The sequence below is a fragment of the Pygoscelis adeliae genome, unplaced genomic scaffold (assembly GCF_000699105.1).
Source record: "Pygoscelis adeliae isolate BGI_AS28 unplaced genomic scaffold, ASM69910v1 Scaffold223, whole genome shotgun sequence".
Taxonomy (NCBI): domain Eukaryota; kingdom Metazoa; phylum Chordata; class Aves; order Sphenisciformes; family Spheniscidae; genus Pygoscelis; species Pygoscelis adeliae.
Window position 1 is genome coordinate 1,074,285 of NW_008824543.1, and position 23,157 is coordinate 1,097,441.

Sequence of the window (23,157 nt, forward strand, 5' to 3'; positions counted from 1 at the left end):
CTTCGTGTTAGAAAGCTATTAAGATTAATTTTTTTTTCAATGAATCATTGGGAAAATAAGTCATCTCTGACATACCTATTCCTGTGCCTCTGACCCCGAGAGGGACAGGGCTGGGGGGCAAAGCTTTCTACCAGGAGAGGTGAAAAGCCCTTTGCATAGCTGTTTGGTTTTTATGCTCATTTCTGGACACCCCTTGCCTCCAGTCCCCAAAGCATCCAAAATAATAAAATAACACCCAGACTGAGCCTGTGCCATATTTCAGTTGTCAATAGCTGCAGATAAACTGGCTCATGCATCAGCTCTGCTTCATGCGGTGCCCTCCTCTCTACCATGATAAAGTATCACTAGTGCTTCTGTGGGAACAATATCATACTATACCACTGAGATAAATAAAGCACAATTTTAAACCTTGATATGTTTACGCCTTCTAAGAGAGGGGGAAAGGCCTATAAAACTCCCGCTAAAGGAGACATGGCTGTTCGGATAATTTGCAGCTTGTTAGTCAAACCCTGAAGCCAGTTTTTATGGGGAGGTACCAGCGGTGGTGTTAGAGAGCTGCTGGGGTTTAAGCAGGCTTTGGACTGACTGTGGCTGTTTCTCAACATTTTAAAATACATTCCATAATGTTCAGTTCAGGCAAGCAGCTAGGGAAGTTTGGATCTTTTCTCCCAGAAGCAGGGAAAAACAAAATAAGGCTACAATTATGGTGACAGATGGTCTGTTACACACAGAGCATTGCTAGTAATTTTGCTCCTTGCACATTGAAGGAGGAAGTCTGGACTGATGCTGAAGAGCCAAAAAGTCCTCTGGTTCTCTCCTGTTCTTCCACAACAGGAAGTGTTTCCTAATCCATTCTGATCTTCCAAAGCTATCAGTCTGAATTAATGAAAACAGAGCAAGGAAATGTTACTATATCTATTAATTATAGAGGCAGGTTTGTGCAATAAACAGAATTCAAATCCCTACAGTGCTGCCTAAGTACCTATAATTCAGCTGCTCCACTCACAACTGCAGCATCTTCTTCACATTGTTTTACAAATTTGCAAACCTGAAATCAGCAGCCGTGTACAGTGTGATGACATTTAGTTTAACTACGGGAGAGCTGATCTGCTGAAATCCACGGGTGGTCTTCCAGTGCTGCTTTTCACTGCGATTGCATTACAGCTCCCAAAGTACTCCTAGATCAGCTCCATGTTTTCCATAGAAGTGAAAATACAGATGCTTAGGAAATACTGTCAGTTACTTATTGCAATTGCTGGTGCTCTTCCAAGTACTGCCAAGCTAACGCCTGGGGCCATGCTCTTTCAGAGACGAGCAGAAAGTGGGGCCAGGGCACTCCTGGAGCCAGCCTGACTTTCCAGGTCAGTAGGCTGGTTTGTATTTACTTGCAGGGTACATGGAGTAAGAACCCACACGTGGATATCTTTGCTCAGTGGCCAATGCTCAATACCTGTGTACCCCACAGGAATTCATTTTGTGCATCAAAGCCTGCAGAAACAGAACTGGGTTTGCTGTCTCCTAGTCAGTCCTTCCTCTCCCACCACCTTAATGCCAGGGCTGGCATCCTGTGGTAGGATTGATGTAGCAATGCGTTGGATGAGCATCTTCTGTCATGCTATGGGACGTTAGACCAAGCCTGGGACTAGAAAGCCCCAGAAGGGGCTGGCCGCCGAAAGCACTGTTGCTCCAGCAGTGATGAAGGAAGCGAGAGCTTTCAAGGGGGCATAAAGGGAAGCTGGAAGGGTGAAGAGTGATAGTCATTCTTGTTCCACTCCAGCTTTCCACCTTCCAGATTAAATAAACTTTGCTTTTCTCTGCACCTGAGTGAGAGGAAGCAAATTGCCTATTCCTAGTTGGCAAATGTGTTTGATAGCAGGGCTCCCACCACGAGCTCAGAACTTTGCACCAGCAAGCTGGTCTGACTGGGGAGCGTTCTGGAAATGGAAATACTCCAGTAGCAACATTTTGCAATAGCTGTAAGGTACCAATAGCAGATCACTTCTGATGGCAACATGTTCTGATAGCAAATTACTCCACCAGGATAAAGAAAAAAGAAAAGGCACTTCCTTGGGCTATAGTGCAAAGGGTTGATTTTCCATGTACTTATATATCCACAGCAGTGCTGCTGGTGTTACATTTTAAGCATCTGACTCAGGCATCTGAGTGGAAAGGTTATAAAATGCTTGACTTTGATTGAATATTGGACTTGAATTTCCATTGTGGTAAAAGGTGAAAATAAATACAAACAGTGTGAAGAAATCAAAAAGCTCCTATTGGACAAAATGTTCCACATCATTTTTTAAATCTTTACAGGTACTGAAAAATCTCTTTTTTGGCTTGCATGAAGGTCAAAATTCAGTTTTTGAGCATTCTCTCAGCAGGGATTATATTTGAATACTGAACCTCCTGCCAGTTTAAGGAGAGTATTTCTTAAATTACATCCAACATTAGTCCAGCTGTTAGGACTTCCCAAGGGACCACAGCAAACTGAGGAAATGCTTTTGCTCTGGCGCTGACAGGTTCTGTGGCATTGCCCTACCACTTTGCTTGCTTCTGCATTCAGCTCCTGACCTCGCTGAGGTAAATAAGAAGGGAATCAAGTACCTGGTCTCCTCTGAAGTACATATCAAAGAACATTGAAATGATAGACTTCATTAAGCTGGTACATCAGCTTTAAAAGGAAAAAAAAAAGCTGAGCTGGGGAACTGACTACAGCATTTCCAGTGTAAGGAAGAGGAGCAGGTGGAGTGAAAGTTATATTTTACACCCTATGAAATAAAAATGCAGTCCATATTACAGCAGCCTCTGATAATGTTTTCTGTAAATGAATTACTACTATCAAATTATTATGGGAGAAAAACTTCTGAGCACATTAGGAGGAAGACTACCAGCTTTTATTTACCTACTACACTGTATTACAGCAAAAGGCACACAAGTGTTAAAACAGGGCCAGCTCAAGTCACCTGCCGGGTGTTAGCTGGTACCTTAACAAGTTTTCCCACAGGTATGTTTGCTTAAATTGATCTAAATAAATTGAAGAATTCGAATGCCAGCTTTTAGTTGCAAGATAGGATCTTGAGAATATCTACATGTGAGAAAAATTTTTTGTTAAACTTACCTTAGCAGCCTCCTCATTCACAAGTTATGCTGTAAAGCACCTTGATAATGAGATACATACCCACTGTATCCCGTGGGAGGTGGAAATGGCCTTCAAGATTTCAAGGTCAATGTGGAAACACAGCTTTTCTGCATTTTGATTTGAATGTAATTCACATGATTACTGGGGCTTGGGGATTCTCAGGAGAGACAGAGGCAGGAAGAACTTTCATAAAAACATCAAAAAGGGTGAAAATTAACAGGCAATTGTTAAACTGCCCTAAAAAGTACAGAATACAGACATAACCCACATGTCCTGATTTTCAACATCTATTTCCTTGTTTCATTAATGGCAGTATCAAATGCTTAGTAAAAGCCTTTTGTTGTTGGGAAGAAGGTGGCTGGAGGCTGGCCAAATGATGGACACCTTATAGAAAAAGACCAGAGAAGGTAAGATGGTACAGGCTGTATCTGGTGGTAATTATTTGAACAAGCCCCATCCGCATGGCACGCAAGGGTAGGGGCAAGCTCTTGCTCTCTGCGCAGGCCTCTAGCATATCTTCAGTGCACGTTTTAGCAGCCAGAAGCTACTTTTAGTCTCCCATGTGACATTTGGCATGTCAGGACACTGAATTTTGTCTTGATCTTGATAGTTCCTGTCATTCAGCAACTGCTGAGTGGCAGCTGGCTGGCATTGGCAGCGCAGCCCTGCTGCCCAGAGCAAAGCTGGAAGAGTGCAGGGATGATCAATCCCAGTGAGGTGCCACGGGGCTCTCTACCTGGGGAGTGTCCCCAGGACAGAGACAGGACATTTGTCTGAGTGTCATTCCTTGATGGTGAGGAGTTTTGTGCCTACAGCAGGTGAACTGCTTCCCGCTTTGTGAAGTCCTTCATATTGCAAGTGCCGGTCCCCAAAGGGACAGAGGAGTGGGGAGCGGGATCGCCGCTGAAATAATGGGATTTGCAGAGTGTAGGGACCTGAAGTTAGGACCTCTTCTGGATCTGCAGCCTGCCCTGGTCATCAAATGCCTGACCGCTGGGCAGCAATGTGGTCAGGTGAACCCGCCTATGTAGGAGAAGCTGTTCAGTGCCAGACTTCTCACTGACTTTGCTAGAAAGGCAATTCTTTCTGGCTATTTTGCACTCGAACTTCTGTACTGAGGTGGGTATCTTCCAGGAGCTACTAGAAAATAACTTCCCACAAATGGCCCAGCAACCAAAAATCTATTCCTGCATCCTGACAACTTCAGTGTGTTGCCAGCACACAGTTTTTCTGCCACCTGTTCCTTAAGGCAGTTTTGCCCAGCACTGTTGAAAAGGAAAACATTCACTGTGCCCTGGGGGAAATGAAGCGTGGAAGTCCCGTTATCACTGACAGAAGTTTTGCCTCTAATTCCCCATCTGCTCTTCTGAATGTTAACCTACAGTATTGGCACATAAGCTTAAATGATACATAGGGATTCCAAATAGAAAGCAAGAAAATAGTCAGATAGGCTGCTGGTGTCTGCAAAAATGTGGTGTGGGCACTCATGTTTCAAAAAAGGGAAATTACAGGACAAAATAATGTTGTTATGTTGATTGAGGGAAAATGCTAGCACAGAATAGAACAAAGTAATGCGTCAAAACCAGGCTTATTTATTTTTTTGATCTTTAATCCATATGGGATCCTGCACAACTCTTCTTTCCTATTCTTATTGTTATTTGTGTTTAGCAGCCGAGTAAAATAACACACGAGGCAAGAAATCTGAGAAGAGAGTAATAATGTGATGCATAGTGTTAACTCGCTGGTTTGGGAAATATCCATTTATCTTGGTTAAATGAAAGCTTAGCCCAAGTACTAAGCCAAGTAATCATGATTAGGGAGAGAAAAAGACATTCACCTCCTTGGAAACTCAATACTCTTCAACAGTAATAGCACTGCAGTGACATTGTTCGAAGCTGGACACTTGCTGTAATTAATATAGATTATTGCCATATGAGGAATAGAAGCGTCTGTGCCTGCTCCTACCATTGTTTTCATTTCTAGACCAATTATGAGACCAAAATACATTGGGGTTTTGTTTCATGGACATGACCCCTTCACTGTTCAGAATGCCTTGCTGGCCTCAGAGGACTGCAGAGATTTTTGTTCTCTTTGCTGGTTCAGAACTGCGTAGAAGGCATATGTACACTGTTCTCTCTTATAGAGAATTTGTTTTTGTTTATTCTCATCATCTTTTTTCCTGGCTCTCAAGAAAAATTGGTTTTATGCTAAAAAGTATATTACAAGTACACATCTATAAAGAGATTCACAAGCTCTCAAGCGATTGGTTTTCTAAGGAGGCTAAATCTGCATCTGTACCATCCAGTGTATCGTGTACTGAACTCATCCACAAAGCAGGTGATTTAGTGCTTACACTGATTTTTGAACTAATAGACTGGTGCAGCACTGTACTAAGCCCGGCTCATCAGCCTCGTCTCAGTAGTCATTTGACTCATTGACTCCGTCAGATTTCCCATCCACTTCATACCACTACTTCTGTAGATTTCATTACTACCTTTCTGCAATATGCGGCTGTTCCTACTCTCTCTTGTGTGTGCACATCACTATTACCTTTTATGTTGTGTTCCCTGACTTTCTAATACTCTGCCTTAATGTAGCCCATTTAATATCTAATGTTCTCCTAGTCTTGCTCATCAGGCTGGATTTGATCTGTGTCCTAACTACGGATGAATCCATTAGAAACACTTCCTTCTTCTTACACTGGAAATTGTTCTCTGGGGCATGCACCTTCCCTGTAGGAATTAGGATTTTGCATTTTTTTTCCAGTCAGGCAATAGGTTTCTGTCCCTAATATGTGACTTTGAGATCTTTACCAGTGGGCAACGCAAACAGGGAGCTCCAGAGAGCACATGCATGAGTTCAACAGTCCACGGAGATGTAGCCGTATTGCACACAACTTAGACTCAAGAGCCAATAGGCAGCTGCCTCTACAGAATTACATTTTAAAAAATAAGGACACTTAAAATATTCAATTCTGTGAAAATTACATGAAATGTATGCAGGAAAAAAATATTTCCAGTGCTTTTCTACAGCACTTGGGCACAAAATTCTGTTTTGTGAATTTGACACAAGAGTTAATCATATTCAACTAAGATGGCTACAGATGGTGAAGTCTATGTCCTTCTGTCTTTCTGTCTATCTGTCTTTCCCCATCAAGCCCTTTTCTTAGTTTCAAGGGAGACAAGTAATTTCCACCCAGTGTCTGTCGTAACCAGATTTCTGAGCTGATGTGGTCAGTACTATTCACAACTTGTCTGTAGACTTCTCTCTGCATTCAAAGGTCCTCCAGCAGGTCCAAGAGACCAGTCGTGAGGGAAGCACAATGGCCAGGCAGCTGGAGACCCGAGCTCACACTCCTCTCGTTCCTCCAATCGGGCAATCTCAGACATTTAGTTCTCAACTAACTGTTCCTTGCATATGCCAGCAGATTTAATACAACATCGTTCACTGACAGCCAGGGAAACTCAACCAGCACATAGTTAAACAATTTGCTTGAACTTCCAGGTCACACTGGCAGGGCTGATCCAGTACTCCTGGTTCTCTTCCCTGGCCACTGTTTTGGATCAGATCTTTTACTAACTTGCCTGCACAAATCCAGTGCAAAAGCGGTTGCCTGCAAAGGCAAAGTAGCTTTACACCGATACCCAAAGCAGGAAGCCAACCTGCTTACTGGGGGAGCAGTGTGGGCTCGTGGACTTGGGCACTGGTCTGAATCAGGGATGAAGCCAGTGAAGAGCTTGTGCAAATCACCTACTTGCTCTGTGCCTCAGTGTTACACCTGCACTTTTGCAGTATTAACAGACATCTCTGCGTAATGGTCTTTAGTAAGGTGTGACATGTGAAACCTCAGCAGTGGGCTAGTATTCATGCTGACTGCCCGCTCATGAGCAGTGCACGCGTTCAGCCAGCTGCAGTCTGCTAGACCCTCGTAAAAATTAACAAGCAGACCAAATGCAGACTGCTGTATTTTGCCGTAGAAAATAAAGTCAAACAACAGCTAAAATTGGGGAGGGGGGGGAAAGGGGAGCAGAGAAGGCAGACCAAAGGCAATATAAGAGTTGTATTTATTTTTTAATCCCATCTCTTTTAGTGTCTGTGATGAGCGCTGTAACTAAAGGAATCTAACTGAATTAGAATTTCAATATGTCCTGAGCAGATTGGAGCTGTTTCCATTCATGAGCAGCATGTCCCAGCTGTAATTGCCTGCTTGCTTATCCACACAGCTCTTTACAGCTAATCCGAATGTGGACTCAAAAATAAATAGTGCCAGAGCATTCACTTCCTGCTGGGCAGTAGTTGTAGCTCGCCTCTGCCTTTGCTTTGTTCCAGCTGGTGCTCTCCATGGCACAGTGGCTGACTCAAAGGAGATAAAAGATGATTGACCTGCTCAAGGAATTAGGTGGGAGAAAAACCACTCCTGCCATACCTGCCCTGGCTGTTTGTGTTTTTCCTCTGGGTGCTGCTCTGTGTCTGTTTATCTTTCTCTGCCCTCACCTCTCTCCCCAGCCACATTGCTCGTGTGATCTCCTTCTTTGTGGCTTCCCTAAGGGCTGCTGGTGCCCTCCCTGTCGCTAGCAGCGCATCACTCTTTGCCTCCCTGTGCTCTCACCCGCAAACACACCATCAGGGTTTTAGCACTGTTTTCCTGAAATGAAACACTCTCTTCAGGGATATTTAAAAGCTGTATACTTCTCAGATCAGATCTTCTCTGGAAGGGTGTAAAGCTGAGGCATAGCTGCACAAAGCTGGAGCTGTAGGGGATGTCCCATGGATGGGACTTGGCTCTTCCTCAAAGCAAGGCTCTGCCTTTGCTCTCTGACATGGGAACCTGTATGTGTCTTGGCTCTCCTTGCTGCATGGAAGGTGGTTGTCCACCATCTTTTAGGCTATTTTCTCTACAACATCCACCACAGAATTCCTGGGAGACTTCGGCCAAGTCTCAGCAGCCTCTGTGCCTCTGTTCATCACCTGTAAAAAGGCAGTGCCAACACCTTGTAGCTTCACAGTTTGGGGTGTAAATCCCAGGGCCCTGAGATGACAGTGGTGCAGGGACATATGAGCTGACTCAGAAGCCACTTCACTTCAGCATAATCAGAGGAGTCCAGCTCCCACTGTGCAACAAATTATTTTTAAAAATAGTCTTTTTAGTATCCAAAAGGGCTTCCTGTAAGATCTGGTCAGGTGGGTACCCACAAAATCTCAGCTGGGGAGAAGGTCATTCCCTCTTGATGACCATCAAAGAGACTGACTTCAGTGTGGAGCTAGAGCTGGAAACACCTCCCAGCCCTGGGAGGAGCAATGCAGCAGTGAGCCTCCACTTCGTCTCCTTTCTCTCACCCTCTCTCCATTTCCCACTGGTCTTATCGTGGCATAATCACAAGGCACAGTGCATCTTCACTGCCACCCATGTGCTTTTAGCCAGCCAGCCTGCTCCAGGGCCATGTAGCTCTTCTGGTGCAGTGCAGTACCTACAGTGATATATCCCTCTGCAATTACAGAGAAGTGTGCTAAGATTTAGAAAGCATCAAGTGAGGTAGTGCAGCACTTTCGCTGCCTTCATTCTCACCCCCAGGATCCTTCCTCATCAGTGTAATGCTACCTGGTCTTTGGCAGAGCAGATCTCCCCATAAAACTGTCCTGGCTCAATTGACTAGGGGCATGTTGCAGGGGGATGACCCAGCGCCTGCCACTGCTGCACCCCCTCCCAAACCCAGCCCATTTTACAGGCGGATTGTGCCCTTCTCCAAAGCCAGAGAGCAGCTGAGATGATGAATATAGTGCTTGTCCAATGTATCACTTGCTATGTAAATTCAAATTCAGCACAGGAAGCCAAAAATGTTTGCAGAGTCCTGACAGGCAAAGGGGACAATTATCCTCAGCTCTTCCTCACAAACTTTGATCCCTGGTGACTGCAAGGTGCCAAGAGAGGCATTGCCTCATGCTTGGATAGCAAATTCACCCACACCTAAATATGAGGATGGTAATAAGGGCTGGCTCTTCACTAGATGCTCTGCTACCTGGAAGTGGCTTGAAAATGTCCTCTACCAGGTACAGTGATGGGACTAGCACATCCCTTGTACAGATGAGGAAGCTGAGGCCATAGCGTCAGACTGCTCCGAGGTGGCCAGAAGGTCACCAAAGAAGACAAGTTGGGACTCTCTTGCTTGTGATGATAGACAGCAGCTCCCTCCTTTGTAGCTGACCTGGGGACACAGGAATTTCTTCAAAAAGTTGCTGTTTTGATCAGCTAAATCAGAATAATTAAGACTAACACAGTGCAGCCAGAGTGAGTGAAACAAGTCATCAGGGAGACAGTAATGTATAGGAAGAGGCACTGGGAAGAAAAAAAAAAAAAAAGGAAGAAAAGAAAAAGTGGAGAAAGAAGTTAAAATTTAAAGGGTTGGGAAGAATAAAGACTATAAAGTCTACAGCCATGCTATGTGGGCTACTTAGACTCATACTAGGCAGGTAGCTCTTAGGAAAGGGGAAGCCTAGGGATGACAGGCATCATTAAATGGCAAGGCTTGAAAGTCTTTTCAAAACAGAAAGCCAACACTGGAGGAAAACAACATCATGAGATGGAAACCTGGAAGATTTAGATGTTACTTTGGAATATTTAATTTTAAAGTGTAAACATATTACATGTTGTCATGTAGCAAAGAGGTATAGATACCTCAGCCTTTCTGAATATCTCTCTTACTCCTGTATATACTGGGGAGAGGAAATTAACAATTGTAAAGTATGATTTGAAGTTAAAAGAAATTTTGGCTTTGAAAACAAAATCAAATGCCATTGTGTTCCACACACAGCTAAGCTGCATCATCATGTGATGGTTTCAGTCATTACTGGCAGCCCCGTTCTCCTCCTCCTTTGGACATGGAGTGTCCTAGACATGCCTGTACCATGGGAGCCCAGCAAGAACGCCCTGGGTCCAGGGTGTCTCCCTCATTCAACTCAAAAACTAGATGGAGACCTCAGCTCTGAGCTCTGGGGAGATTTAGGAGAAGGGCCAGAAACAGAGGTGAACTCATTAATGAAACATCATTAGCCATCAGGCTTCCTAAACTCTTGTCAATACATTAACACCAGCTGCCCATTGTTCATTTTTCCTTTGCCATAATGAGAAACCCCAAATTCAAGGTCATCTGCCAGCTGGGTTAGTCAGTTAGTACAGCCAGAGCTCCTGAGATGCTTCAATGAGAACAGTTATTTATGTCGCACTGTCCTGCACTGTGCCCATTAGCTTGCGGTACAGCAAAGTGCAGTCATGAGGCAGAAATACAACATTTGATATTGCTGTTGCTGCTTCACAATTTAGTGTTGCTGCTGCCAGAGCGTTAAATGTTCCCTAAGTGGTAACTGTCTTCTACTAATGCAGATGCATTTCTTTTATGAGTTAGCTTATTGCTGTTCTTCTTGGTCCATGCTTGCTGTTCTTCTGTTATGGCCGCAGACAAGTGGGATTAGGGCAAGCAGATACTGTGCTCAGATGGAGACCTGCAGAGAAAACAGGTATTTTAAATACAGAAGAAGCACTGCCCTCTGAACTGTGTCAGAACAGGGGAACTGCAGACCTCCCTTGGTACATGTGTGTTGGGGCTTCCATGTCACACCACGGCCACGGCCACAGCAAGTCTCACTCAGATACCCCAGGCAGATACCTGCTCAGTTTTTACCACCTAGTTGTGTTTCTCCTCACCCTCTCCCTGGTGTAGCTCTGCTTCCATCTACCCCTTCATATTGCCATGGACCGTACCTAGGAGTCAGAAATTTCAGGCGCTGGTTTTAGTCCTGGGCCCAGCTCTTACATTCTTTTAATACTGGGACTAGAAAACTCCCCTGGATCATCTCTTGAATCAGACAGGAGCATCTTAATTTAGTAGTTACCTCCACCACTCTGCATGGGAAACTCTTCCACGCGCTAAGGCACCTGAATGCCAGACTACCCGGCAGTCAAGCTATACTTTACATCAGAAATCCAACAGGCCATTTTATTTATCTCCCATCCTTCATCACACAATACTTCTGCCTGTTTTCTGGCTCAGCAAAGCCATAGGAAAACATACTATCATCAGACATAGGCGTGGGTAAGACCTATCAGGGCATAAAGTTTAACTGTCCATATTCAGTAAATTCACCTCAAAGTGAACAACCATCCCCTTACATGCTGCCTTTGATGCCTGGTTTCAGCCTCTTCCTTTTCCCATGGGCAATGGTGGGTGGGACCACCCCAAAAAAAGGCTCTCCAGCCATGAGAAAGAGCAAATATCTCCCGTCACTCAACAGCAGCCGCCCTGTCTGTTCAAGAACTGGCCCTGACCGCTGTGTTGTGGCACAGAGAGAGGTTAAAAGGTTCACTAGCGGGAAAACTTCAGGGCTCACAGGGAACTGCCTTAGGTTTAAAAGAATCCTCTGGCTGGGAAATGTTGGGATTAAGCATCCAGAGCACTTGGCAGCATGGACAGTGCGGGACGTGGGTGTATTCAGACAAAGGTTAAGAGGTCAGTGATTATATCTTTAGGTGAATGTTTAGCTTTTGTTGGCTTCTGATGACTCATGGTGTCTTTTATGAGGCAAAATTAATACAACTGCTTCTCTTTTTACAGTGGCCACATTGGCCAGGAAATGAAATGCCATAAGGAGAGCAAAGCTCATTAGTTTGGTGCCATAAATGGTTCTCCAAGGTCTCAGAAACCGTATGATTAACATAAACATAGACAGAGGCAATTACAAATAAACGCACATATAAAACCCAGCTTTCCATCTAAAAATGTGGTCTGCAATATCCCTCTTTGACTGTTCACAGATGTGGTGACCTAGAGGTAAGGGACTTTTCATATAAATCATGACATAAACCAAAGCCTGAGGAAGGAAAGCAGCCAGCCCAGAGTGAAAGTGAGGACAACAGAGCACATAATATAGTTACCAAGGTACCAGCTAAGGATTTTGAGATTCACCCTCAGAATTACATCTTTTTTTGAGCAATTTGAAGCAAATGCTGCCCCAGCATGTTTTCTTCACACTGCAGTCCTCTCTCAGGTGGTTGCTGTTGGGTGAACTTGTTGACACTCCTTAGGACAGGGCAGAGTAGTTCTAATCTTATAAGAACTATCTCAAGTCTTCATGTTGCAATAGCTGAAAAAGTAGAAACCTTGTCAGGTTTTCTAGTGAGGTCCATAAAATTTACCAGAAGATGACGTTCAAAAGAAGGATGAGAATGGGGGAAGATGGGAGGAGTGGGTCAGCCCTGGGGAGACCCACTGTGTCAGCATTACAGGCCCTTAGAGCTGCTCCTCAGCCAGCGCAAAGCAGTGAAGTGTCCTGGGCACAGGTGTACAGGTATTCATAGGAGATTGTATACTTGTTACTCCACGTTTCTCTCTTAAACATTGTGCATTTATTCAGAATAGACCCAAACGCCAAGAACGAGGCGTGTTTTGTAAAAACCAAAGCATGGCCTCCTTGCCTGTCTCTGTGGCAACCATGCCGAGAGACAACTGTGTTGATGCCACACTGGGTAAACAATGAAGGAGACAGCAATGTTCAGGCAAAGTCAAGCAGAAAGCCCAGGGTCCAACCCAGCATCCTGACTCTAAGAGTACACAGCAAAAGTCACATCAAGTACAGCAGTTTGCTGGTAACCTGCCCTATAGGAATATCCCCTACAGACTCCTGGTGGTCAAAAAGCAGCTTGAAGCACCTCTACTAAACTGTTTTTTTAAAGGTATTGTCATGACTTTAGGTGCTCTGTCTGTTCAAGTGATAGTACAATCCACTTTTACTTTAAATGCCAGGCTGACATCCTGCAGTAATGAGTTTCACAGCCTGATTACTTGTTGCATGGTAAAAATACATTGCCAGCAGCTGACTCAGAGAGGCAACAGGCAAAAAAAAAGTAATGCTACTTTTTTTTTCAGAAAAGAGAGAGGGGACAGGGAAGGAAAGGGGGTTCACAGTCCTTCCTTGGGATTAACTCAGGGGAAGAGAAAGGCATGGAAGTTTGCTAACTGACCTGGTGGAGCAGGACATGGTCACGTAGGTTGTAACTGTTCTAAGTTACAAGTCCTCCAAAGGCCTTCAGAGGAGGGTCTTGGGGAGTTTGCATTGTTACTGTTCTGCAAAAGGCTCTTACCTTACAGCTAACCCCCACCTAAAGGAAACATGGACTTTAGTCGCTTACATCTGACCTCTGCTGTGATGTCATCAGTGTAATAATTTTCCACAAAATTAGGCATGTAATTCTGTGTTAAATAGTGATGGTTAGCTTGGAGTGCCCGACTAATGAAGCAGGCAACGTTAATGCTATCACATATGGACTGCTCTAGGGCACTGGCACTATAAGGGAGTCTGAAATCACTTGGACTTTTGGGGGGAAGAAAGACACCCCTTTTCCTCCCCTGCCATCTCCTTGGTGGGACAGATCCCTCTCACCTAGCTTTTGCACCAGTGGTGCTCCTGCAATTTGCTCTGGAGCTTGTGAACATGCTTCCCTGCCCAGGCAGTCCTGCCCAGGTGTCCCTGTTGACTTAGACAGGCAGCAGGAGCTGCTGATCACCTCTAATGTGTGCCCAAGTTTTGCTTAATTAAGAACAGACTCTCTAATAGCATTCACCACCCTCTCCTGACAGCTCTGGGACCGCTCAGGCTGTGGCAGCACAGCCAGACAGGCTTTCCTGTCATGCAACTCACCTGTGACATCCTAAAGGGTGCAGTGGCAAATATATAGATATGAAAAAAAAAATTTATTTTCCAGCATTAAGGGGCTCAGCCTGGGACAGGTCTCAGTCCAATATCCAATGTGGCCTCCAGGCCCTTGGATAGTTGCTCTGAGCCCTCCTGCATTGCTCGATGCAGAAACACCAGCTCATTTGGCGTAGGCTTGGCAGTCGCTGTTGTGCTGTCTGGGGTCATGTAGGTGCGATCTTACATAGCAGAGTGAGGATTAGACCCAAGGCCCTGTGACCCAAATTTCTGGCCACGATCACTATAAAAACACTTCTTAGTCAGTGGCTCTATTGATTAGATCCTGGTAGATGCTATTTTACCTTCTAAACTATAGTTATTTCAGGGAGAAAGTGCCTCTTCTTATTGCTTAATCCCCAATACTTAACTACAGTGGTTGTAAGGAAAGAAAAGACTGGGTTTTGGCTCTCAGAGCTGCAGTGATGACCAGAGTCAAGGAAAGGGCTCGGGGAGATTCCCCTCCTTCTGCCTCCCTTCTGTTGGGCCACCTTCTTGTCCAATTTGTTGTGCATGAATGCAGCACAAAAGCTTTGTCAGATATTACTGTCTGTTATTTCAAGCAAGGTCCCTGCCTGCAAGCCCCAGTCCCGAGCCAGCGTCTCTGAGCGTCGCAACAACAGGGAGCAGCAGGATCCCAGCAGGGAGGAGGTGACGGGGTCACCAGTTTGGCCAGTTCGCCCAGTTTGTGAGTTTGGCCTGGGTCTGCGCCATGGACCCTGTGGTGGGGCTCTGGGCTGACTCCAGATGGAGAGCCCGGTCCCTTGGCACCCATCAGCCTGTCTGCATATGGATGGATTTTGATTCCCATCCATGTCAGTCTTCCCCTGCAGCCACCTCTGCAGGATTTAAGTATTCTCTCAGGTTCACCACTATGCAAACATTGAAATTATCCCTTTGCATGAGTATGTAGACAGTGACATCACAGACTTTTTCAGGCGAGGAACACTGAGGAATTCATTTGCCTTCTCTGCTGACAGCATCAACAGCCGGGTTTATTTTTCAGTGAGCTAAAGAATGGCCCCAGTGTGTGAAAGACTTTGGCATTAAAGTATTTGGTATCTGGAATAATCTGGAATATTTTTTTTTCTTAAGCCTTTCTCTGAATGCAGTAAAAGCACAAAGTGCTGTGCCATGAAATAATGTGAAATACAGCCCTCACCAAGAAGGGCGAAATTTTCAGAGATCGAGATTTTAACTGAGCCTCACTAAAACCAGGAGCAGATTAGGAGGAGCTACGAGGGGAGCTGTTGCCCCACTAGCGGGTCCAATACAGCCTATACTTCCAGCCTGGCAATGAAGTTACCATCTGGAAAGATGGTTGTTCACATTCAGTTGATCTAGGGTAACCAAAATCTGCTACAAATAACATAGATATAGTAAATGTGCCTTGAATCAGGGCAAGAGAGCAGCAACACTTCTTGAGATCCTTTCAACTCTGTATTTCTGATTCTGTGAGATCTAATTGAAGTACAGGGTTCAAATTCAGTCCTTAAAATGAAACCCCTCAGACTTTTCCCCTCGTCAGAAGACCCTGAGAGCCTGAGAGAAGGCAGCAGGTCTCATAGCCTGCTGTGAAACAGAGAAGCCCCTGGGCAGGCATCTAACTGGTCTGGTCCGATGGCTTTGGGACAGTACTTTCTCTGTGGGAAAAGACATCTTTGTCACATCAGTTTCATTTCCACAAAATGCTGCATTTACATCTCATACTTGTGCCTCATTCAGACACCTCTCTTGAGAGCCTCATCACACTGAGAGCTGCCATACAACCAATAAGCTGTAATGAACGTGTGTGCGCTTAAACAATAGCCACTTTCTACCCCCAAAATACTGCCATAGGAACATTGGATGCAGCTATTACCTTTTCTTAAACTACTGATGATTTCTTGTCAGTGGTGCAAATCCTTTGCAGTATGGAGCATAGCTAAGCCTGATTAGCCAGGATCACATTTTACCAGTGGGGCTAATGAGATTTATCCTTCATTCCCACACACTGATCTGTCATCCCCATTGTTTTACATCTCACCTTGAGTTAACAAATGGTCCATCTTCAGAGCACACTGGGTATGGCCACAGGGGATTTGGCACGCTGGATATAATGTGGTCTGCCACATTGGATGGGCAGTGACAAAAATTATCCCTCTTCTCCCAGGTCCTTCCATCGTCCCACTGCAGCGAGCAAAGACAACACTGGGCAACCCTCTAAAATGTTTATTTGGACCAGTGGCCGGAGCTCTACATCTTACAGACATGATGAGAAAAGGTAAATGGCATCTATGCTGATTGTCTTTTACAGGTTTTGAATTTTTAAGACTGTGGCCTGTAGCTTTTCTTCAGTGGTGGCACTGGAGAAGTGGGAGGGATGCAAAGGGTGTGTCCCTCCTTGCCTTTCACACACCCCCTGGCTACTGCTCCAACAACAACAGGACCAGCCGATGAGTGCCAGGGTTACCATGTGAAGCCAAAACAGAGTGGAGGAACAATGCCAGAGCCATGGCCAAAGTCTTCCTTGTCCCCAGGTCAGCAGCAGCACACCATGACCATCTCCGAGGTCAGCACACAGACATCACATATTTAAAAGCACACTAATCCCCAGCCACAGGTTTGCAGCCCCAGCTCCGATCCCTGTGAAGCCTTTATGCCTTTTGCAGGTGTCCTGCTTCCAGCCATCAGCCCACACCACTCCCGCACCGCCCTCCAGACAACACACACAGTGCCTCCTCTCCCCGAGCCAAATCATTGCCCTATATAACTTTTACACATCTGGATGGTGCATTTGGCTGTCAGAGATGTTTTCTGTTTATATGCATGTGTGTGTGAGGATGAACGTGTGCGCAATACATTGCACAGTGCCTGGTGGATGACAAGCAGCTTAAAAGTGAGCTGATTACTGGTAGCCCACCAGCCCACTTTACTGGTGTTGCTGGAGGGAATAGGCTGAAGGAGACAGAGGAATAAATGAGTTACTGGATCTCCCAGGGGAGCAGGGAATTACACAGAAGAGAAGGAAAGGGAAGGAGAGGTTTTAAGTCCACAGGCAAAGGCAGCACTCAGTTGGGAATGAAAGAAGTTAAATATCACTGATGAAAGAACAATTGTCAGTAAAGCTCAGACTCATCCTTCCAAAATCTCTCTCCTTTCTAGTGAGATTTGCCGGACAGCTTGTCTTGTCACAACCAGACACACTTCCCTTTCTTTTCTTTTCTTTTCTTTTCTTTTCTTTTCTTTTCTTTTCTTTTCTTTTCTTTTCTTTTCTTTTCTTTTCTTTTCCCCTTGCCTCCTCTCCTTGAGTTCCCCTTGTGGTCACTATTAAATGTAATCACAAAAAATCAGACTCGGGTGAAACAAAAACAGAGGTCAATATATCTACAGTGCCAATTAGCAAAACACACTCTTCAGTTATTCTAATGAGACATTACTGCTGGCATCTGCTTGGGAAAATGCACTCATGAGTTCAGGCAGCAGAGCTGCCCTCAGGACGCCATGTCTCTTTGGAGAATTGGTCCATTTGCTGAACTTTTCTGCAAAGGCTGCATAGGTGTTCAGCTCTTTTGATGCTCTGATCCCAAGCAGATATCTTGAAGCCACAAAGGCCAGCTTGGCAGCAGGTTTCCATGGACTTTCAGTTGGAGCTGGTTATCTAACTGCCTCATGTACTTCTGCAAGTCTCCTCTTTAATTGAATTTTCCCCAGGCTAACGTTCTTCTGCGTTAAAACACTGTCATGGACAGGACGGTACAAGGTCAGACACTTGTAGGAGATATCTGCCCACAAGTTGGGCTGGCTGGAAGCCATGTGCTCCTGATTAGCATGGTCTTCGGCTCACACCATGCCCCACAAGTGGTGGGACTTATTAACTTGGGCTGAGTGCTATGCTAAACAGGGCTCACCGGCATCTGGTCAGCTTAAATGCTGGGCAGAGCTTGTCCTGTCTGCCTGTAGAAATAGGGAGGTAGGGAGCTGTATCTCTGTACTTACACACCAGCCGTGGCAATTTCAGGTGCCTTTTCAAGCCTTTGGGTGGGTTTGTTTCCCAGGTGGTCCTGTAGAGCCGTACAGAAGGAATTGTTCATACTCTGTGAGTGATTAATAAAATGCAAGGGGGAAAGGGAGGAAGAGAAAATGGAAATAGGAGAGTGCTGACCACAGCCTCAGGACTGCAGAAGAAAGGTGTGAACACCGAGCAAGTGTTGCTGGTGGAAGAAACTCATCCACCAGCATCTGGCAGTGATTTTAACACGTGTAAGGTCACCAGCAGCATCACTGTATCAAACAGGCAGTGCATTTTAGAGAAATTACTTCCCTTAAATGACCCTTTCCTAGGAATTTTTGTTCTTTAAACTTCAGACAGGAAGATTGTCATCTGGAGCAGCAAACTTTTCACCTAACACATGCCACGACTGCTGACTTTTGAGGGGTCACACCATAATAATACCCTGTGCAGCAATGGGTCACTTGCTGTGGATGAATCGACTCCTCCTGGGTGGGATGTGTCTCTCAGGAATCTCCTTTTGCAGGATCAAGTCCAAAATTGATGTATTGCATTGCTGGTTTAGACATCTACTGTTTCCCAACTGCCACTTTTTAGGCTTTGGAAACCTAGTCAAGCCCTCATTCTTTCTCAGCTGTCAATTATGTCTTCCACAACATTGTAAGCTTGGAAAACCAAAGCACTGGTTTTGTTTGGTTCAATTCAGTCCAGTTTGGTGGGGAAGAGGGAAGGAATTGAGTGACTGTTCGTAATGATAGGAATCCTTCTACAACAATCACTGAGACTATTGTGAGAGCTCCAGAGAGATTTCCTGTTGCCATAGCTCTAATAACAAAGATTGATGCAGCTAAATATACCCTGTAAAGAAAAAAGTAAAGAAATTGGCTTCTGAGCAGAAAAGTCCCTGAGCATTGGGAATTCTGCACGTAAGATACAGGAGGTTTTTTGACCCTTGCATTCAAGGATTTCTGATATCAGTAAACACCTCAACATGAGGTAATCTGAGTGACATTTGCATAATAACTGTGATATCAGAGAACTGAATGAGAATTCAAAGTCACTCTGAATAATTCAGGCAGGCAGGTATCCCCATGTGACAAGCCTCATGACTGCACAGTGCTGGAGGAGGCAGCATCCCCCTCAGTGCCACACCACGGTCCATTTGCAAGGGAATGAATTTGAGGGTAGGTAGTTTGTGTATATTAAAATAAATAAATAAATAAATTTCTTTCAGGTGCCTGGTTATTCTAGATTTCCAGGGAGGAAACTTTGCAGTGCTCTTAGATCTACCCATTTTGGAGCAAAACAAGAACTGTTGTACTGCGTCAGAAGAAGCATTACTTTAGCCTTTTCTGCTCTATGTGGCAGTGCCCAGTTGCAAGCCCTTGACATACCGGACCGTTCCTAACACATGCCAATAAATTCATCATATCCCTGGAGCTGTGGAGCAGTCCTGCACCAGCAGAGCACAGAGCACATAAGATGCACATGGCATGCCTCATCCTTCACATAACCGAGTGCTAAAAGGCCATGTCCCTCATGATGGCAAAGAAAGGTCTTGGCTGCAGCAAATATGAGTAACTCTACAGAAGACGTAGAATTTCTTACTAAGGCCAGTACGCTTAAACCGGCACTGTAATTCTCCTTGACTGTCTCATGTTCAGGTTGAGTAACGTAACCTGGGCTGCCTAATTTCATCACACAGGTCCTCCCTAAGCCTTCCTCTGGAGATCACGTAAGGAGCTGCTGACCACGTTGCAGAGGGATCCCCGCACTGCTGCTGTCCAGAGATATGGAGAGGGAAATCTCTGCTCTGTCCCCAGCAGGCATGGTCACAGCCGAGATTTCCTCTCTGGCAGCTGAGCCCAGGTAGAGCAGCCAGCCCATATCCTCTGAGCAATTTGGCAAAAGGAACACAGAGATTTAGCAGGGGAGAACTTCAGTTTGGAAACGATCAGGAAAGCAAAGACCTTTTGTCCTTGGAGGCTTGCTTTCTATTAAATGTCTTTGCACATGGCAGAGAGACCCCATGTTCTGACAGCTGGGACTTCTTTAAAAACAAACACCCCCCCTCGGTGTCACTTTTGGGGAGTGATCCCAGGTAATCATAAGCATTAGATGGAGTCACCTAGACGAGTAGTGTCTGGGATGCAGTGATCTGTACTTAAACACACTGCAGCAGTCACCTAATTGTGGCTGTGCAGTCCTGGGATCCAAAATCAGCTGGCTAAGCATGGCGCTCTTCCAGCTCACCGAGCAGAAACAGGTCCCTGGGCTGTGCCAAAAGTTCACACGTACACAAAATCTCCCTCACAGAGCAGCACACACATGTGTGCAGGCCACCGCTGCTGCTCCATCTAAGGAGATGACAAGGCTGCTCTCCTAGTGGCAAAATATTCTGCACAGCGTATCATGTCCCCCAAAACCAGGGCTCTCAGGGGCAAAAACGTGAAGTCTGGTAATAGCAGACATTCCCAATCCAGAGCAAATTGGCACGTCCCCAACACAGGCACAAGTGGGGAGGAGGAGGAGGAATGGTTACTCAGCATCTCTCCTGGGCTGCATCAGGACCAGCGCATCATGCGCTGGCACGTGCCATGCCACCGCACGCCTTGGCGTGTGTTACCAGACTGACTCCTGGCAGGGATTCAGGAGAAAGCCCTCATAAGGTGTACCAGGCTACCACTTTCCTGTTGTTCGGGGCTTTGAATAACAAATATTTGCAAAAGAGCAACCAACGACTGCTCCGAGTGTGGCCCCCAAGGCAGAGCTTTGTTTAGCTTTATTTACCATGGCAGGCGAGCATAGGAGATCCGCCTGGCAGGTGGTCACCGCACACTGTCCCCTTTGTCAGTCACCTGCCAGATAAATCATTCCTACAACATACCCTTCAGTCCATCCTTTTTTACCTCTCATTGCACATTTCTTGGCTCAAGGCCACATGGGAAGTATTTGTAACCATTCTCAATTAGCTATTTGTTTTTAAATCGTCCATTTGTATCCCTTTTATGTCCTAGCTGCTCTGGTGACATTAGTGAGCGATTGCACTGTTTCTGTTTTATGTCTACACGCTGACATAAGTTATGCTGTGTGATTGGTTAATGTGCTGGAACTGCATGACAATCTCTGCCTTCCTGCCTGCTTCCATTTGGGAGCAATGCAAATCCTAATAGCGGCTCTCAGAGTTAAATACAGTTTGATAAATAATAATAGAAAAGTAACATTAGATTATTACTCTACATTACTTCTTTAAAGGCAATTCCATCTGCCAGTTCACAACATATTTTTTCTCCCCAGCACCAGAAAAAAATTTGACAGGCTGAATTACCATTTCATTTCCAACTAGGAAAACATTGGCAAGCTTTAAAGGATGGTTATGAAGAGAAACCATGGACATCTAAAGATGTAAATTATAGTTGGATGAAGAAACCTCAAGGGGTCTTAGGTATGGGAGACTATCGACTGCAGCACCATCTAAGCAAAATTTTTCCTGTAAAACCCCACACCATATGTGCTTTTCCTCACTATGACTCATCATCTAAATACAAATTCAACTCCAGTTTCAGGGATTTTATGATTAAACCTATTTTCTTGTTTCTACTGTGTTTATGTATGATTTTACATCTGTCTGAACTCTATTTCTTTGCCCTTTTTGCTGAATGTAAGCTATGTGGTTTGTCTGACACACAGTGCTTTTTTCCAAGGTTGAGTGAAACTTGGCAGTTTCAGCTTAAATGAGTGGTGGGTTTGCTAGAGCCCAAAGTGATGTTGATGTTGCTCACCTGCCATTTTGCAGACAGTAGAAGAGGAACTTCTTCCACGTGTACTACTATGTCCATGTTATGGTGGTGCCAGGGCTCAGAGGTGTGCGGTTCACATGCTTCGGGTGCTGCCTGGATGATTCAAAAGAACCGTAACAGAAAACACAGGAGATTTTGACCAGCCTCAGGTCTGTAAGTACATTTTAAACCCACAAAGTTTGAGTGTGTTTGAAATGTACTCAAATACTTCCTTCTTCACCATTGTGTCCTCATGACCCATTGAATCATCAAAGGCTCGGAGATGAAAGAAGGACTTATGGTTAGAAAATGCAAAGGACTCTCTGCTGAAGGGGAATGGTTTGTTGTATCTTCTTTTTTCTAATCCTATAACAAACAGCTTTGGTGGACAATTTTCTGCAAGGTTTTTCACTGTAATGAGTAACTGCATTTCCAGAAAGCTATTTTATAAATAAAGTAAATAAGCTTCCAAACAAAAAAAAAACCAGACATCAATTGCAAAATCCCCATAGTATTTCATGGGCTTTGAGTCACACTGAGGGTGAAAAATTACCCAAACCACTAGCTTGTAGGGAATCAAAAAAGAATGTGATCCTTTCAGATAATTTTAGTGACGACTTTCTTCAGGCTATTTTCTACATATGGTAACATAAGACCTGTTACCATATTCAACTGAAGAAAAGACACCTCATATAACTAACATCTTCTAGTGGCCTAAGTTGGCATTGACAGGTCAAATTCACCTATGGTATAATTCAACTGAGCCAATGAAGCTGTACCAAAGAAGGATTTACTGAGCTGTCACAAGAGTCTAATTTTTATATTTGCTATAGGAGGTTTTTACCTTTTCAGAAATGGCTGTAATTTATTTTGGAGATTAATAAATTTCCACCAGGTCAGAGTGAATCCGATGAAAAAGGACACCTGAGGTCTCTTAAGCCTTTCTCTCTCACGAGATGGGTATGGAGGTGGAACTACCCACCCTGTAGAGGGTTCATTGGTTAAATATGAACTTCACATAAGAATGTATTATTTTCAACCTCAGAAATATTTACCAAAAAATCAGGGATCATGATCTACTGGACAAAAGGAAAACAGTCACAGCCCTAAAAGCTGGAGAAGACCGGGCCATACTCCTCGGGCTGACCATGATGGTGTGCTCTATCATGATGTACTTTCTCCTGGGAATCACCCTGCTGCGGTCTTACATGCAAAGGTAATTTCATGATGGTTACCCTGATCTCACACTGTCTGCTTCAGCTGACTTCTCATGGCTTATTCCTTTGACACTTTTTATTAAAGTTTTATAATTTTTCCTTTGGTCAATATAAACCTGATTCTCCACTTCCTTACCCCAGTATAAATTAGGCATAACTACAGTGAAAGCGAGATGAGTAATACTGGCATAAGTGAGGGAAGAATTAGATCCCTGTTTGACGAAATCTTGATCCATAGGCTTTAGACTTGGCACAGTTTAATGCCTGTATAATATCTGTATCAGCTGGTCA

General features: G+C 44.7%; 1 protein-coding gene across 2 annotated transcripts in view; it reads left to right on the forward strand.

Moving 5' to 3' along the window:
* The window catches only part of LOC103914964 (calcium-activated potassium channel subunit beta-2), a 159,550-nt gene that overhangs the window by 124,862 nt on the left and 11,531 nt on the right, over positions 1-23,157 (forward strand). Inside the window, exons 2-3 of one of the 2 annotated variants that reach the window (XM_009321700.1) lie at positions 16,032-16,142; positions 22,716-22,865. In XM_009321700.1, coding sequence (XP_009319975.1) covers positions 16,032-16,142; positions 22,716-22,865 — 261 coding nt within the window. Of the gene's footprint in view, positions 1-16,031; positions 16,143-22,694; positions 22,866-23,157 lie in introns of those variants that run through there. The other variant, XM_009321701.1, reaches the window with a different exon arrangement.